The following is a 17,630-nucleotide window of genomic DNA, read 5'->3' on the forward strand; positions in this document are numbered from 1 at the left end:
CAGTGCCCAATTTCATGACTCTGCTCACCACCGCATTCAGTTCTTGCAATCACCATTCTCTGCTTACTTTGCAAGTGCCAAATTTCTGCTCTAGCTGTGTAAGCGAATAATGCCTAGTATCATGAAGTACATATGTTCACAGGCAAAAATACCTGCTAACCTGTGAAATACGCTTAACGCAAGCACAGAATTCCTTGTCACCTACAGGGCCCACTCTTTGCTTACAGTAAGCCGAACCGTGAAATTGGGCACGGGTGAATTGGATTAACATTTCTTCACTGCGTAAAATGTCCACTTACTTAGCTCCTTGAACATGATAAAGTGGAATGGCTGTATCTGGATAGGCAGTGTCATCATCTGAACTACTCTCTGCCATTAGTGGCTTATCGTTGACTTCATCCTGAGGTTCTCCATCTTCTTCTTCTGCCTCCACGATGTCCTCCATCTTCATGGCTGATAAGACACAAGAAAACAACAACACAATCAGATTAAAATGGATAGAAATGTAATAATTTTGTGGAGCAATTACCCAAGTTATACCCTCCCTTTAAAACCTAGTGACAAACTGAACAGGAAATATTCAATTTTTCATCACAAAACTAAGTGCCAGTTCAGTAATAATATAATAATTATAGCCTCTTACTTAGCACTCATATCCACTCAGTGATGCTCGAGGTGCTTCAACATTCAGTATATCCTGCAAGGTGTTGTAGAGCTAGCTTTTTGAAGCAAGATACCAGTTCCTCTATGGCACCATGTAATGGCTTACAATATGCAGCCAATCAAACCATGAACACGGTTTCAAACCCCTTCTTTTCTGAATACATGTACTGGGTTCTTTAACGTGTATTACACAACACACTGTTTTACATCCAATATGAAGAAAGCAGCAATAATGGTTAAGTATCTTGCTTGAAAGGACACAAGTGTCACAACCAGGACTCGAACCCACACTCTGCTGAACAGAAACACCAGAGCTCCAGTCCCGTCCTCTAATCCGCTCGGCCACAACACTCCACAGTACAAAGGGTCTTCCTTGGGTGCCTTTAGTAGTCAGTTACTCACCCGGTTCTTCCTGTGTCTTCTCATCTTCACTGTCTTCATCACCTTCATCTTGAAGAGGTATTTCTTCATCATCCACTGAGCCATCAACCTAAAGAAAACCAAGACATTAAATTCATACCAGTCAACATTTATTTCATACTGAAGCCTCTCAGAACAATTTTTTCATTTTAAACATGAGTTTGATCTTAAACCCAAATATTTTCTCTTTTTGGAAGAAGAGGATTGGTAATTAGGCAAGGTTGGCTCAGTGGTTTCCGTCATTGCCTTTCGCCTCTGTGGACCCTGGTTTGATACCCGGACCAGAGCCTTGCATGTGGATAGGGTTTTTCAGTCCCTAACCGACTGCTTGGGTTTTTCCCTACAGGGGTTTTCCTCCCACGTCTAAAACTGAAATTACTTCAGTGTCTTCTCTACAAAAAAGTTGATGTCAGCTTCCATTAGGATGCTTTGCCGACTATGTAATTCAAATTCAAATTCAAATTCAGATTCAGTATTCAAATTGGCGATTACTGCTACGGCTTTGACTGTTGCTAAGGATGTCCTATACTGCAACCCATAAAGATGCATCCTAATCCACAGCCGTAGCTGTAGCCACTTATTCGGAAGCAAATGTAACAAAATTAATTGAAAACTAACAAAGTGAAAATTTCTTTATTGATTCATATAAATTGAACTAAGCATGGATGACCTACTTACCGTTGACCTTTCATCAGCCATTGACATCTCCTCCTCCTCTAGGGTCCGTATTCTCCTCTCATCCTTGTGTCTCAATAAACTAGACTCATCCAACTACAATGATATCATCATAATACATGTATGTAAGTTTATGCCATAATTATAATGTATTACTCTATAACATCATCTAGTAAGGTTTGCAGTAAAAACATGTAGTTGGGGTGGTTCTGAAAAGAACCGTTGGTTTCAACTCGACGTTTTGATCAGTATGTTTTCAGATCGTCTTCTGGAGTAAGCTGGACTATAACATAATAAATATAACATCACAATCTGTTACTGTATGACACCATCACAATGTGTTAATCTAAGATATGATCACATTCTCTAGGAAATCTCCTTTACATTTCATCATGACATCCTCATTGCATGTTAATCTATGAAAGTACTACTACTATGTCAATCAATGCCACCTAAGTCTTATCTAATACTTTGGTATCATTATTGCTAGCTTCGATGACATCATCACTATGTCATTAACCTATTTAAAGATGCCATATATTGGTTTTCGATTTAAATGTAAGGAAATATTACTGTTCAATTTCTAAAAATTTCATTTAACAGGAACATTCTTATCCCTGATTCACGGAAAGAAATTCTCTAGATGTAACTACCTTGAACAAGAAACCAAAGCCCATCATCAGCTGAGCTGGAGGAAGGTAATTCTTCTTTCCTGAAAGAAACAACAAAAGTAACCACTGGCTAATTGTTTGGAAGTACACAACAAATTATTTCTCTAAGAAAAAAGAAGATAGCCGGGCAAATGGTTTTTGAAGCTTCGCATAGTGTGAAGGATAAGAGTAACTATATATATAAATAGCAGACTTGCGGATACAACCATGCGTGAAATCTCTTTTGAGGGAGCGTTGGCTCTGAAAAGAGCCGGTTTGGTCTCGACGTTTCGAACAGTACACTCTACTCTGCATTCTCCTGAAGACGAGCAGAGTATACTGTTCGAAACGTCAAGACCACACTGTCTCTTTTCAGAGCCAACATTCCACTGAAAAGAGATAACATACACGGTTGTACCCGCAAGTCTCACTATTTATGTTTATCTTTGTACTATTTATATTTATCTTGGTACTCTTATAGCTGTTTATAACACACATTTTGTCACATTGATTTCAGTCCAATGTAAAAACAAACAGGTGAAATATATCTCATTACCTCTGATCATGAAGCTACCAGTTGTAAGATACTCTCCACTTGGAGCAGTCTTCGAAACCTACAAACAAAGATACAGTAAAAGATTTAACGATTTATTTAAGTGACAACTTGACTTTCAAAAACTAAGTCACATAAATAAAACCAAAATTGAAATCAATAGGCCTATATACATGTATGCTGCGGGCGGTTTGTCCATGTATTGTCTGAAAACTATGTGGAGGTTTTGAAGATGGTCCAACAACCTTCCGATCATTAACCATCCTGCTGTCTGACCATTCAATCTCAGCCTTGGGGTAGGGGGAGGGAGGGTCACTGATTCTTACCTGAACATTGTTGACCCACCAGGCACTAGTAACAACCTTAGTATCCCAGGCTACACTGTAGCACACAGCCATTACACCACCCTCATGGAGGGCATTAGAGAAGGTAGTCATGGGGTAGGGGGATGGGGGACTAGGGGGGCAGTGGGTGGAGGGTCGGGTCACTGATTCTTACCTGATCATTGTTGACCCACCAGGCGCTAGTAACAACCTTAGCATCCCATGCTACACTGTAACACACAGCCATTACTCCACCCTCATGGAGTGTCTTTGGTGGTACTGGACCTCCTGATGGATTCTTGATAATCACACTACTAGCACCGTGTAGATCAGCATGCACATACACATCACCTGAAAAAAATAAGACAAATCTCGTCATCTTACAATAGATTGCTAGAAACTTTTGCAGAGAGTTCATTCTCTGCATATGGCGTCAAAATGTGAAATACATGTAAGCTTCCGGTACAAATCAGACATACCAGCTCACTTACATCATTTAAGACACTCCTTAAAGCTCACCTGTTCCAGCAGGCTTACTATTCACCTCAGCATCTTAGAGCAAACACTTGATTTTGGCGCTCTAGAAATGACTTTTGATTGATTGATTGATTGATTGATTGATTCCTTAATAATAACAGTGAACATTTATAATGTGCCATGTCTGTCATAAATGACACTCCTGCAAATCTGGTGGAAGTTGTTAAGAATGACTTTATGAGATGAAGCAACCGTAATACAACACCTTGAAAGGGATACAGGGTGAGGTGGCACACATTGCTGCCAGATCATGCAAGACCGACTGGGGCAAGCACCTTCTCTCAACTATAATGGTACTGGGTACTTTTACATGCATTACACAACACACGCCATTTATCCCCGACCTGTAGGTCGAGTCAATAGTGGTTATGTGTGTTGCCCCAGGACAAGAGGTGGCCTTTAACCCACACTCCAATGCTCGAGTCCGCAAATAAAATCGACATTGAGAATATTTTCTTCAAAATATTTTCTTCGGACAAAATGTAAACGAGAGTGAAATCTCACCTTGTGTGAGGTACTTCTTGACGATCATTTCATTCTGTTGTTGGTCTCTTCCAGCAATGACTAAGTAATTCTCTGAACTGATGAACCAGTAAAACTTCTCAAACCTAAACAATAATACAAATTATACCTGGTTCTTATATCGATCATATTCTAGTAGCTAGATCAAGGCGCTGTACAACATTATTCCTGATCTTCAGGCATACTTTTAGACCATTCTTCTAACTTTCTCACCTTCCTGGGGAGCAGAGAACCCTAAGCTGCTTAAATTAGCACTTAGGAGTAAATCCAATGCAATACTGTCTCAGCCCTCTCAGGTTATCACTTATACACCTGGGTAAAGAGAAGCAATTATGTGCCTTGCTCAAGGACACAAGTATCATCAAGAAGGCTTTCCCTCATGACCGGGATTCAAACTGATACTCAGATGGTTCAACCATTAGAACTTGAGTCGATGCAGTCAAACGCTCGGCCACAACACCAACAAAGAAGGAACCCCCAAAAAACTGATGAGGATTATTTTAGACTGGTCCCTTGTCTTTATCAACAACGACAGAGACAAGCACCAGTCTTACAAACCTTTTCACATGCTCTGACGTAACCTGTGTTATGATTGGTCGGTCCATAGCACAATATGGCAGTTTGTGCTTCATGAAGTACATTGAGACAGACAAACAGACAGACTGACAGACTGACAGACATAGGATGAGGGTGGATGTCTTACCAGTATGTCTTCCTTGTCTTATTGATGCTAGCTACTGTTGCTACATCTTTTAATGCTTGCTTTGTCTTGCGTTCAGCTGATTTAATTGCCTGTGAAAAGCAAGAAAATTTACATCATTAGTTTTATCTAGAAATTGACTTACTCACAGTGAAACTGAAACCAACTATCATTTCAATTAACTAAATGACAAAAGTAACACTTGGGTTTATTTTGCTGACCTGATTTCCTGCCAGGCACAAGATAATTGACTTTATAAAGCTGTTTGCGAGTTAGATTTGAATGGTACAATGAAAAGGTTAGCCACAAGTTACCAGTTTAAAGTAGAATTCTTCAGACAATAGTGACAGTTGCTATGTCACATGATTTGAGGCAAGCTTTTTCGCTGTTATGAAAGAGACGGCAAGCACCCATACACAATTCTTTACAAGTGCAAATGGTGTAATGGTACCAGGGTTTGCTCATCTGGAGAGGCTTGCCCCGCACCGGTTGACATAGCAACTGTCTCTATAGTCTGAGGAATTCAAATATAAGGAGTAACTTGTGATAAATGTTTCTTAATGAATAAATGAACCACTGCGTACCTTTTGAGACGCATCCACAGTTCTCTGCTCCTTCTTCTTGGAAAACTTCTTCTGAATATAAAACCTAAATATGTAAAAATACAACTTGTTAGATGCTTATAAGAAACAAGTACAATTCTGATACTCTAGTTTAAACAAAAAGAAAGTAACCCTTTGGTTTTTGGAACCTCTCGATTGTTTTAATCCTATATAAATGTAGATGTACACAATCAAACCAATATCTGAAAATTTCATTTCAAAGGGTGTTTATGTTTTTGAGATATCCCTGAAGGAGCGAATATGTCCACGCAGGAAGAATACTCCCGAAAAGGAATACACAATATGAGAGCTGTTACGTGATAACTGCTTCTCCAATGGACCCTTCCCATGAAATATGCTAATTACATTCATGCATGCGTACAGACCCTGTTGGTTGGCACTAAGCAGACGCGCAATCGTGTCTGCGTCACGCACCCATTAGCCGTGTACAAAACAGCGCGATGTTCCCTCATTTTGCTAACCAAAACGTTAGTGCGCACGCGCTATGTGCAATTTACATATTTCATGGGAAGGGTCTATGCACGCGCTATGTGCAATTTACATATTTCATGGGAAGGGTCTATTCAAATGGGGGGCATAAAAACTGACCCATTTTGACATAACCACATTACTTCAAAGTGAAATGTTGATGAAGCTGCACTCGTGGGAGAGGTGGCTCGTGGGGGCCAGCGGCGCTCCGTCCCCCACGAGCGTTAGCGTGAAGACCCGGTGCTTTATTCTACAAATGCTGATGTAGGTTTCTAACCAAAGGTTTTTATTACCATTAATTGTAAGAGTGATTAGGAAACATATACGTTCCCTTTAGGTCAAATACCAATACCTTCTAGCATTGGCGTATGCAGACAGACCAAGGTCAATGTCTATATAGTTGGTTTTATCTTTCTTCTTTTGCTTTTTACTGGATTTATCTTCATCATCATCCTCATCAACTTCATAGGGATCTCTGCAAACAATAATAATAGTGACAATGATAATGATTTGGAGTTGAACAATACAGGATTGACTAGAGTTGGATTTGAACCATCGACTTTGCAGGTGACCAACTAACTGCATGGATAAAATAAACCCTTTAAAGAGATCCATTCCATGGAGATATTTTTTAGAAGATTTGCGTGGTTTTAATTTAATATTCATAAATACCTCAGACAGTTTCGCTATTCCTATTGGTGGAGAGCGCGTCACGTGGGGTGTTTAAACGGTTGATAATGACCAGCTGGAGCCCTGTTTATAACCGGTTGTTTAAGGATAATACGTGCAAGTCTTGGTGCAAGACGTTTCTTGTTACGGGCGATGCATGCACTGTCGGTGATTTGGCCGCACTGAGAGTGAAAAGAAAACAAGAACGTCTTGCACCAAGACTATGCACGCACGAACGGATCTGGAAACTGTCGTCTCAGTCATAACAATGCAACACACGGATGTACAGAGCTCAAGCACATCGAAAACGGTTTTACACGTCGGTTTCAAGCACGTCGAAAAGTTTCACAGAGTTTCTTACGCCTTTTAACCAAAAAGGCATTTGTGAATGGGAATAAAAGAGTAGTGACTCGTTCTTAGACAGCCATTTAAAACGTTGCAGGGTCGTGGCCGTGCAACAAAGATCACACGGCAACGACCCTGCCGGTTTTAGACGGCCGTTTAAGAACTCGTCGCTACCCTTTTATTCCCTTAGTTACTTTTCTGGTTTCCTTTAGTTTTTAATATTTTGGGTTATTTCTTGCTCTTCTGCTACAATTTTGAAAAAAGAATTTCCTTCAAAGTAAATGTAAGTTGTATAAATTAGCGCCCCAAAACATTTGAAACCCAGAGAGCTTCATGCATGAATCATCCCATAATTCAGAGTGTTAGTGTCTGTTTGCGAATGCTGCATCCAGAATTGTTGTGGTTGGTACCGTTGTCACCTTGCTTAACATAGATTGATTCAACATCTTGATGACCTAGACGCTGTATTCATCTGAAACTTTCACATGTGACTTTGATTGTATGTTTCTTGATAATTTTGCCAATAACAAACATTACACTAACAAAAACCATCTATGAACCCTTCCTATGACACAAGTTATATAGAAACAAGTTTTAAGGTTATAAAGAAAAGAACTAACTTGAGTATCATGGTGATGTGATTGACGTCCAGTTTCAGACTCTTGATGGCTAGGGCGACGGGATCTTGCTGAGCTTGAGCTTCATGGATGATGTTATTGATCTCCATCCAGTCAATCTGATTAGCTATAGCACTACGGACAACCTTGATGGCCTGATCCACCTGTATTAATCAATCAATCAATCAATCAATTAATCAATCGATCAATCTGATTAGCTGTAGCACTACTGACAACCTTGATGGCTTGATCCAATATAATCAATATAATATTTTTGATTTGATTTAGTTGCATTTAGTTAATCAATCAATCAATCAATCAATTAATCAATGTAATAATTTCAATCATCAATCAATCAAAAATCAATCAATCAGTCAATCAATCACTCATAAATCAATTACTCAATGTATTAATTTCAATGATTTGTCAGTTTTGAGACTTAGTAAAAGATTAGTCAACCATTTTCCTGAAGACGAGCAGAGTACACTGTTCGAAACGTCGAGACATAACCTGCTCTTTTCAGAGCCAACACTCACCCTAAGAGATTTACATACGGTTGTACCCACAAATTCACTATTTATTTAATATAGTTTCTTCCAAAGACTCAAACAATACTGGGATTTTACCTGCTAAAATAATTGTTGTCTTACTGAGACGAAAATTATTTGTTTTACTCATTTCTCAAAATCTACAGCACCTCAGTATATAAAATTTCATGAGAAGCTTTCTACTATCATAATCTTCAAACTGTGTAAGTTAAATGTTAATGTGGACATTGTGTTTAGTGTTAGGAAAAAGTACATAGACCTTTAAGAGAGGAAGAGAAATAAGAAGCCTCCATCCAGACTTACCAATGGCAGATTAGTCTCAATCAGCTCTCCCTTCCGCCTATCAACATCCTACAAGAAAAACAACAAAACCATCCACAGGAAAACTTTAGAAATATCACAATGATATTCCTTTACTGTCGCTTCCCTGGTTGAATTGGGACTCCCTTGGCATTTAACCTGCCCCAGCAGTAGTGTAAAGATGCATGACTTCTGACATAGTGTCATGGCCGAGTGGTTAAGAGCATCGAATTCAAGTTCTGGTGCAGTCACCGGAGGGTGGGTTCAAATCCTGGTCATGAAACTTGTGTCCTTGAGCAAGATACATTACTATAACTGCTTCTCTTCACCCAGGGGTATAAATGGGTACCTGCGAGGGTAGAGGTTGATATTGTGAATTAAAAAAGCCACAAGCGCCTTATAGGCAGCTCAGGGCTGTACCCAGGGAGCTGAGAAACATTAAAAAAGGATGTTATTGGCCCTATGACCAGGGCACTAACGTAACGCGCATTGATAAGGTTATTGTGAAATGCGCTATATAAGAATTTGTTGTTATGTTGTTATGTTATGACAGGCACCCCCGAACAAAGTTATTGAAAATTTCCAACATAGGGGCTAGATAACTCTGTTGGTAGAACACCGACATGCAAATCCATCAAATTTATTGTGCACCCAAAATTAATACCAACCTGAGCTTTGGCCAGCTGATCAAGACGTTTCTCATGATCTTTCTTGACGTTCTCCAGCTTCTTCAGGGCGTCTTTTTCCTGAAGTCAAAATATAAGAACATCATATAACCAGAATTAGTGATGAAATTAAAATATTTCAAATAGTCTAAACAAGGTTTGTCAGTTATTAGGAGGATACTTAAAGAAGGAACAATTTAGTTTTAAGATGATCTCATTTTCCACTGGATACATTCCTTTTAAAAATGAAACAAATAAAAACAATTACAAGTCTTTAACAATGACTAGCAATTTGATTTACCTGTTGAAGAACCTTTACATCAGCTTTCTGACTCTCCAACTTGGAGAAAAATTCATCCACCGCCTGAAATAAAACAAGAAGCCAGTCGCATATAATTACACAACAGTGAAAAACAATAACTAAACTACCTTATTGATGTCATCATCATTACCGATCTACTACAATTTCAGTCTCCTGACCATGACTAGAGAAAACTCACTCCACATTGAAGTTTATAAAGAGAAGTACCCTCGATCCACTAAAGCTAAAGTAGTAGTCTCGGCCGATTTCCTACCTTCCGCCCAGGTAGTAGTTAAAAACAGGACAGTTCTCAGAACTGAGAAGTCTCCTGAATTCCGAAAATCTACTCCATGGAAGTAGAATATAAAGCAAGAGAAGTTCTCAAAAGAACAAACTCTACTTGGCAAGTAGATACACACATGGTGTTACCACAAACCAAACTATATTGATACCTCACCATGCAATGCCTCAAATCCGATATACAATTTCACAGCTGCCAACATTTGCATCTTGCAATTTCACACAGCATTTAGGCACCAACTTAGAATTACTTTCAACATAATGGAGAAAAGCTTTCTGCAGAATCAGGGAGAGTTGGCAGTTTTTGCTACATGACCAATGATGATTGCACATGTCTTGTGCAATCATCAGCGTCTTGATGAGCTAAATGTGACTCACCTTATTAAATGACTCAAGCTCAAGGTAAGGGCAGGACTCATGCTGTTTGTACAGAAACGGGTGATATTCATTGTATCTGTGAATAAGAAACCAAACACAATGTATTTAGAGAAAACATCAGCGACAAGTAACTTCCGTATTTAAATGCCTACAGCAATCACAAACAGCTACAATATTTAAGCATTGTACACTCATCCAAAAAAAGTCAAAGTAGAGGTCAAGTGCTGAATTTACATTTCCAATGTTTTCTATGTTAACATAGAACCTACATCCATATAACAAAATCACTGTTTATTTTGCTTTTGTTACTTTTCTAGACACTTTATCTAAAAAAATAAAATAAAAAGTAAAATTTCAACAATATTGGACTTGTCTGGGTCCATGGTAATGATTATACAGAGATAAAAGGTCTCCAAAGAGGTAATATGTTGGTACTACTGTCACTTATAGTCACCGCATAAGGTCTGTTCAATTTAATTTCCCCACACCGCCGGATATCTTTCTTGCCAAAGAAACAAAAATCAAAGAGTTATCTAAAACTCACACAAGTAACTCTGCATCTTCACTTCCAGCAACTGCTGTCGGTTTCTTCTCTTTCTTCTGTATAATGTAGCCCTGAAATTAACCAAATGTAGAAATTAGTCAGGCAATATTTAACATCCAGAAAAAATCTCAAATCAGACTGGAAACACTATGATTTAACAAAACGAAGATGGGAAGTGTAAACATCGCTTTATGAAAAAGAAAAAATAATTATAAATTAGTCAGACAATAGACTGTGAAAAAGCTAACATATCCATGTTCTGAGAATATGGCTTACAACTAAAAACTATGTGAAAGACAGAGAGGAAAATTTTGAATAATTGTTTTTTATTTTTTAAATGTTACCTTCTCATGTGAATGACCGGACTGTTCCATTAATTCTTCTGCTTCCTTAAGGGCCAACAACAGCTTGGGAATTTCTGAAAACATAAATTGAAACATGAATCAAGACCTTCATAATAGTTGACTGTTAAATCATCCTATTGTGGCGATTGGTTTTGTAACAATAAACCAGTCAGGCCTGATGGCATTAGTGGCCAGCTCCCAAGCTGGCCACGAGGCAGTCTGTCTGAATGCTGCGCCCAAAGCTGAAGTACCACCGTGTCAATTCTTCCGCGAAGAACTTGTCTCTGCCACCTTGTACGCCAATACAACACTACATCAGCTATTAGTAGGATGATGTAAATAGTATTGATACTTAGTGCAATTAAAATTTCTCTAAATGAATTGAGTAATTAATCAGAACCACCATTACTCGATAAGAGATTTGTTTACTATTAATGAATTGCTTATAACATTTGAATCTAATTTCATTAGCCCATTACCTTCGTCAACATTGAAGTCTTTGTTCATTTTGACACCTGCTGGAAATCCTTGTTTGAGCAAACAGTGGTCAATCACAGCTGGCCCGAACACTGGAAACAAATTAAAAGCAGATGTAAATTTAATCTCCCTCAATAAAAAAGGTCAAGTGTGTATCAGGCCAGTGTTTATGTCTGGCATTAAACAACTGAGAACATTTCTATTCCCCCTGGACAGGATGCCAGTCCTTTGCAGGTTACTCCCAGCTCTCACCGGTACCCATTTGTACTCCTGATTGGAGAGAAGCAATAATGGTAAAGTGCCTTGATAATTGACACAAGTGTCAGGAATGACCGGGCCAGGATTCGAACCAACATTCTGTAAATTACAGCATCTAAGAACAAAAGGGGTCCATGAAACGTAGGAACTTGAAAAACTACGTACCAAAATGTGGATTAAGGATTTTCCGGACGAAGTCTCCTTGTTTGCCATTTTCCAAGATTTCCTTCAACCTGTATTCAAAGAGTAACGAAAAAGAGTTTGAGAAAATATATAGTAGGAATCTTACTGCAAGAAAACATGTGGTGAGTGCATCTACAGTTACACAGTCAACCCTCCTACTGTTTGACTAATCAATATCAAGAAAGATGTTGAATGTATTATATACATCTACATTTATTATAGGATTAAAACAATCGAATGGTTCCAACAAACCAAAGGTATACTTTGCCTTTAAAGCCATTATACACTTTCGGAACAGAAAAAAAAAAAAAAGTTCACAGATTTACAAAGAACTTAAAGGGTTTACAGAAGGTAATGGTAAAAGACATCTCTTGAAATATTATTCCATGAAATGCTTTACTTTTTGAGAAAACATTAAAACAATTATCAATTCTCGACATCGAGAATTACGGATTTATAGTAAACACATGTCATGACACAGCGAAACGTGCGGAAACAAGGGTGGGTTTTCCTGTTATTTTCTCCCGACTCTGATGACCGATTGAGCCTAAATTTTCACATGTTTGTTATTTTACACATAAGTTGTGATACACGAAGTGTGGGCCTTTGGACAATACTGTTTACCAAAAGTGTCCAATGGCTTTAACCACGGCCTTCAAGGAACAAATAAATTATCAAGTTAGAAGAGATAAGACTTTACCGATTTGGTTCTGGGAGTGGTGCTGGCTTCATGGCTATGTCTAGCGGATATTTCTCCCTGACAGCAAACCGCACATCCTCACTTTCTTGTCTTGTTCTCAGTAGATTCAAGATGATGTATTCATGGTCTGTTAGGATAACATTACCCTAGCAAGAAAAAAAGACAATTTCAAATAACACAAAAAATCATCTCAAAATTGTAAAGAAAGCTCTTACATTGTATGTATATCAATAAATGATACTCTGCAGTTTCAATTCCCAACATAATTTCTATCTTTGGCCTTTTTGAGATATGGGGGCCAATTTCATAATGCTGCTTAAACGGAAAGCAAATTTGTGTTTAACTATAGCAGAACAATTAAGAAGAAGCGTATTTCACAGGTTAGCAAGCAAATCAAGTGACCATCTTGCACGTTAACCATTGATTTGCATCGTTTCCTCATTTATTTTCAAACAGTAATCGTGTGCCTACGGTTAGCAACGCTATTAAATGGAAACAGCTTCAATCACTGCGTTATTGTAATTGAATCAACTTATCAACTTGTGTGTTAGAATAAAACTGGTTAAAACAAGTCAGTGCATTTGGTGGGTGAGTAGTGAATTTAAACTTGGGCGATTTCGATTTATTTTATTCTCGATATATCGCCGACAATATATCGCGATATTCGATATAATCGCGATTAATTAAATTTGACATCATCAGTCTTCAAACTCCCAGTGAAAGTTGTAGAAGAGACAGTCATAGCATAAGAGAGGTGTTCTAATGACCTATTCTTCTGGTTTTACTCCAAACCTATGGGGTGCAAGATGTCTCAGCTATAATAGATGTTAAATTTGCATCGGGGATAAAGAATATTAATTTTGGTTTTTACCCATACACCGATGTGTGTTAGCACTGTATACTCAGTACTTTCCCGAGTCCTGTGAAAAAATATCACAGGCATGTTACTCGGGTGGGATTCGAACCCACGACCCTTGCAATTCTAGAGCAGTGTCTTACCAACTAGACTACCGAGGTTGCCCGGCAGCTAGAGGCAGTTCGAATCCTATGTTTTGGCAGCGGGTACCGCAACGATATAATAGATGTTAAATTTGCATCGGGGATAAAGAATATTAATTTTGGTTTTTACCCATACACCGAAACATAGGATTCGAACTGCCTCTAGCTGCCGGGCAACCTCGGTAGTCTAGTTGGTAAGACACTGCTCTAGAATTGCAAGGGTCGTGGGTTCGAATCCCACCCGAGTAACATGCCTGTGATATTTTTTTCACAGGACTCGGGAAAGTACTGAGTATACAGTGCTAACACACATCGGTGTATGGGTAAAAACCAAAATTAATATGTCTCAGCTAGGAAATACATCGCGATATTGCGATACTTAATCAATATCGCGATATATCGATATTTTGATTTAAAAAAACAAATCGATCCGATATCGAAATCGTTTCCAAATTAGTATCGCGATATTCGATCTTATCGTGATATTGCCCAAGCTTAAGTGAATTAACTACTTTGTTTGTTTGTTTAGATGATCTTCCTGTCAAGGGAACTTGGCAAACTCCCACAAGAGGATATAAACAACGAGCTCGTTACAGCCAATCTCTCTCATACATACATTGGTTTAATATCTATGATTACGAACTAAGTCAATAAATTGCAATTCAATAACTCGACGACAATACTCACTCTACTCATCATTGTGAAATCAGCAGTTAGCTGGGAATTCATATCCACAACCTTGTGATTGCAAGTCATGCAGTCTAACCACTTGACCACAATGACAAGTCATCCAGGCTTATGGCCAAGTCAAACCGCAGTGATAACGTAAACGTAAACGAAAACGAAAACGATAACGATCATGAAAGAGAACGCATTCTATTGATTAACTTGCTCCAAGCAGAATACGCCCGCACTAATTCAACCAATCGAGGGCATGCATTTTTAACATTCTCGTTTTCATTCTTGTCATCGAGGCCTGTGTGACCAGGCCTTTAGTAAGAGTGTATTAAAATTCCTTGCTTACTCTGTCATATAACTCCACAATAAGATGGTAGGCAGCTTCATCGGATCCAAACTGCATATCAACAACTCGATCTAAACCCAGCTGACGTAACTGAGTCAAGCGTCTGCTCCTTAGATGTTTCCTGAGTTTCATGCTGAAGTTGGACGGCATGTTACTCTTGGGCCAGTCAAAATCCGTGCTGTTCAGACGGTTTCCAGATTCAACGAAGAGCATCTCTTTCTTGTCAGTGCTGAAAAAGAAAAAAAATTACACCATCTTACAGGCCTGGAACTCCATTCTCTGAAAGAGGGCACAACCAATTTCTTTTGCAAAGGGCACTTTCATTGTCAAATCTTACAGTCAATGGGACACTTGTGAAGGGGCACCAATGGCCAAGACCAGGGGCAATGGGTGCCAGGGGCAATGGGTGCCATGGCTGCAGTGGCCTCCGTAAAGTTCCAGGACTTATCTTAACTACACTGTGCTTAAAGGGACATTACATAATTGGTTTTTGCTAACAAAACAGTTGCTGGCAGTGTAAGCCCTTTATGTTATCCACCATATACATAAACTGACAAACCTGTAGAAGTTTGATATCGATTGGCCATCTGGGTCACAAGAGAATAGTGAAAAACCGATTACAAACTTTGCATTGCATCGATGCCAAAATAAAAATGAATAAAATGCTCACTGAGCGATTAACTCTAAATGTGAACTTATATTATTTATTTCTCATCAAATATGACATTTCAGACAGAAATATTACAAAGGATGTTTTCAACTATCATCATCAGATTGACCGTGTAAGTTTGATGTACATCTGAGTGATCTTCACGATTTTTGTTTTTTTACCAATTCTGTAACAAGCAGCTCCATGACTTTTGACCCAGGACTTGAATCTGGTGCATTAGACTGCACAGCCACTTCACGCTAAATGACCATGACATGCATATTGTTGTAATCAGTTTACTAGTGCAGTCCTCATTCAAACAAAAATTGGCAAGGTACAATCCTGACTTTGTGATGGCATAAACTTGAACAGAAATGTTTTCAAAATCCAGTGGGAACCACTTAGATTCAGAGGGGATAGGAATCTTTAGTTTAGGTTGATTATTTATCAAGCTTACCCTTGCAGTTTAATGAGATATGTTTTACTGTTGATATCGTAAATGTTGATGACTCGAAGACCCATTAACCTGTTAAATTAAAAAAACAAGTGTTTTGTTTTATGTGTTTATTATTTCAAACTCCCAAACAAAACAGGGTCTGCCTTAAATTTTTCCAGTGAATCGCAAGCAGAACCACTGTTTAACTCGTCATTTCACTGGTCTGCCTGCCAACGTTTTCACAAGTCCTTATTCGTATTGACGCTTTTAAACACTGAACTACAATCCCGGCCAAAATGCTTGGGCCACCCTTTCCTAACGTTGTATACAACGATTCCCTGTGCACTTCCCATTCACATTCAAAACATTTGTCCCCCGCCCCCCGCTCAATGTTGACTGTAACTCAGAACACAACTCAGAACACAATCAGCAATTCTCAGAACACAACTCAGAACACAATCAGCAATTGGTACCAACATTGAAAGGGGGCAGGGGGCCCAATGAGATATGGCCGGGATTGTAGCCTCAGCATTTGATCAGCAGACAAACTGTTTTAAAGGGACAACCCTGCAGAAGATAAAAATTGAGGAAAGTTGACAAAATGTTGACTGGAAAACATTTTTTGTATCCTGCCACCACTTTTGTCGAGAGCAACGGCTGGAACAGTTGTGCCACATCACGCGATACGCGCGACGCGCACAGCAATCTCCTTATAAGGAGTTGTTTACCCGAAAGGCCTTACCATTTCATAGCTGGAGGGGTGTTGTGTTGAAAGAGATCATTGAACAATTATAACTTTTGCATTTATTTTACTTTTTTACAAAAAAGTGTTGATGTTTTTTTTACCGAAAAGGTATTTATGAATGGGAATCAAAGCGTGTTGTCTGTTGTCAGTGTTGAATCGGTTTTCAACTACGTGGTTTAAACCTGCCGAGGCTTGGTTCTTCAATAATTTACCTCGACTATGTCTTGGAAAATATTATTATCAAGAACTAGGCCTCGACCGGGTTTAAACCACTAGTTGAAAACCTCTTCACCACACATTGATTCTCTTATTGAACACGTCATAAAAATCCAATTGACATTGCAATGCATGAAACTCTACACTAAAAAAAGTAATACGAAAGGAACAAAATTTAATTAGGACTATCACCACTCACCTAGTGCCCAACTCGGCAATAGCCACTCGCAAATCAATCGTTGTAAATCTAGACTTCATGGTGAATGTCCAGGGTTTCCCTGTAGTCAATATATTATGTTTTAATTAAACCATAATCTGGCAAAATGTGCCAAAACGAAGTTTGGGAATTTGTCCTCATGTGTGAACTTAGAACTTTTGCGTAAAAGAAACACCGCCCTCAATCGTCCAAAATGAATTGTCAAAAAGGACATCGATCTCTTGGTCTGCTGCCCTCCCCGTACGTGAGGCTCTGAACTGGAGGACGAAAGATTTTGTTTCTTCTTTGAAAACAATGATGTAATTACATTCTTTGTTACATAATTTGTTACTCTTTATGAACTTTGTTCTTCATTTAGGGTGATAAGTAACCATCTGTTAATAGCTGCCCACCATTCTTCGAAGAAAACAAAATGAAAAAAATAGGAGGGGGAGGGGGTACCATAAGTCCTGCTCGTATTATGAACCGTTGCAATGCCCGATTGCAACTTATCTGGGGGGGGGGGGGGTTAAATCTCGTTCAGACCTCAGTTCGAATCCCCCTGTGCCCTGGCTCACCATCACAAACAATGAAACATTCAG

At 38.8% G+C, this 17,630-nt stretch overlaps 1 protein-coding gene across 1 annotated transcript in view; it reads right to left on the bottom strand.

Moving 5' to 3' along the window:
• Positions 1 to 17,212, bottom strand: part of LOC117293211 (nuclear export mediator factor NEMF-like) — a 28,849-nt gene extending 11,637 nt beyond the window's left edge. Inside the window, exons 1-23 of the mRNA XM_033775437.1 lie at positions 17,032 to 17,212; positions 15,893 to 15,961; positions 14,787 to 15,015; positions 12,764 to 12,909; positions 12,046 to 12,113; positions 11,625 to 11,714; positions 11,146 to 11,219; positions 10,802 to 10,872; positions 10,258 to 10,333; positions 9,580 to 9,642; positions 9,282 to 9,359; positions 8,617 to 8,664; positions 7,769 to 7,929; positions 6,487 to 6,609; positions 5,628 to 5,691; positions 5,047 to 5,135; positions 4,326 to 4,429; positions 3,460 to 3,635; positions 2,965 to 3,022; positions 2,412 to 2,470; positions 1,762 to 1,854; positions 1,066 to 1,153; positions 300 to 453 (exon numbers count right to left, since the gene is read on the bottom strand). Of these exons, the coding sequence (XP_033631328.1) occupies positions 300 to 453; positions 1,066 to 1,153; positions 1,762 to 1,854; positions 2,412 to 2,470; positions 2,965 to 3,022; positions 3,460 to 3,635; positions 4,326 to 4,429; positions 5,047 to 5,135; positions 5,628 to 5,691; positions 6,487 to 6,609; positions 7,769 to 7,929; positions 8,617 to 8,664; positions 9,282 to 9,359; positions 9,580 to 9,642; positions 10,258 to 10,333; positions 10,802 to 10,872; positions 11,146 to 11,219; positions 11,625 to 11,714; positions 12,046 to 12,113; positions 12,764 to 12,909; positions 14,787 to 15,015; positions 15,893 to 15,961; positions 17,032 to 17,090 (2,240 nt within the window). The 5' untranslated portion in view covers positions 17,091 to 17,212. The remainder of the gene's footprint in view (positions 1 to 299; positions 454 to 1,065; positions 1,154 to 1,761; positions 1,855 to 2,411; positions 2,471 to 2,964; positions 3,023 to 3,459; positions 3,636 to 4,325; positions 4,430 to 5,046; positions 5,136 to 5,627; positions 5,692 to 6,486; positions 6,610 to 7,768; positions 7,930 to 8,616; positions 8,665 to 9,281; positions 9,360 to 9,579; positions 9,643 to 10,257; positions 10,334 to 10,801; positions 10,873 to 11,145; positions 11,220 to 11,624; positions 11,715 to 12,045; positions 12,114 to 12,763; positions 12,910 to 14,786; positions 15,016 to 15,892; positions 15,962 to 17,031) is intronic.
• Positions 17,213 to 17,630: the final 418 nt, after the last annotated feature.

This window comes from Asterias rubens, chromosome 1, assembly GCF_902459465.1.
Source record: "Asterias rubens chromosome 1, eAstRub1.3, whole genome shotgun sequence".
Taxonomy (NCBI): Eukaryota; Metazoa; Echinodermata; class Asteroidea; order Forcipulatida; family Asteriidae; genus Asterias; species Asterias rubens.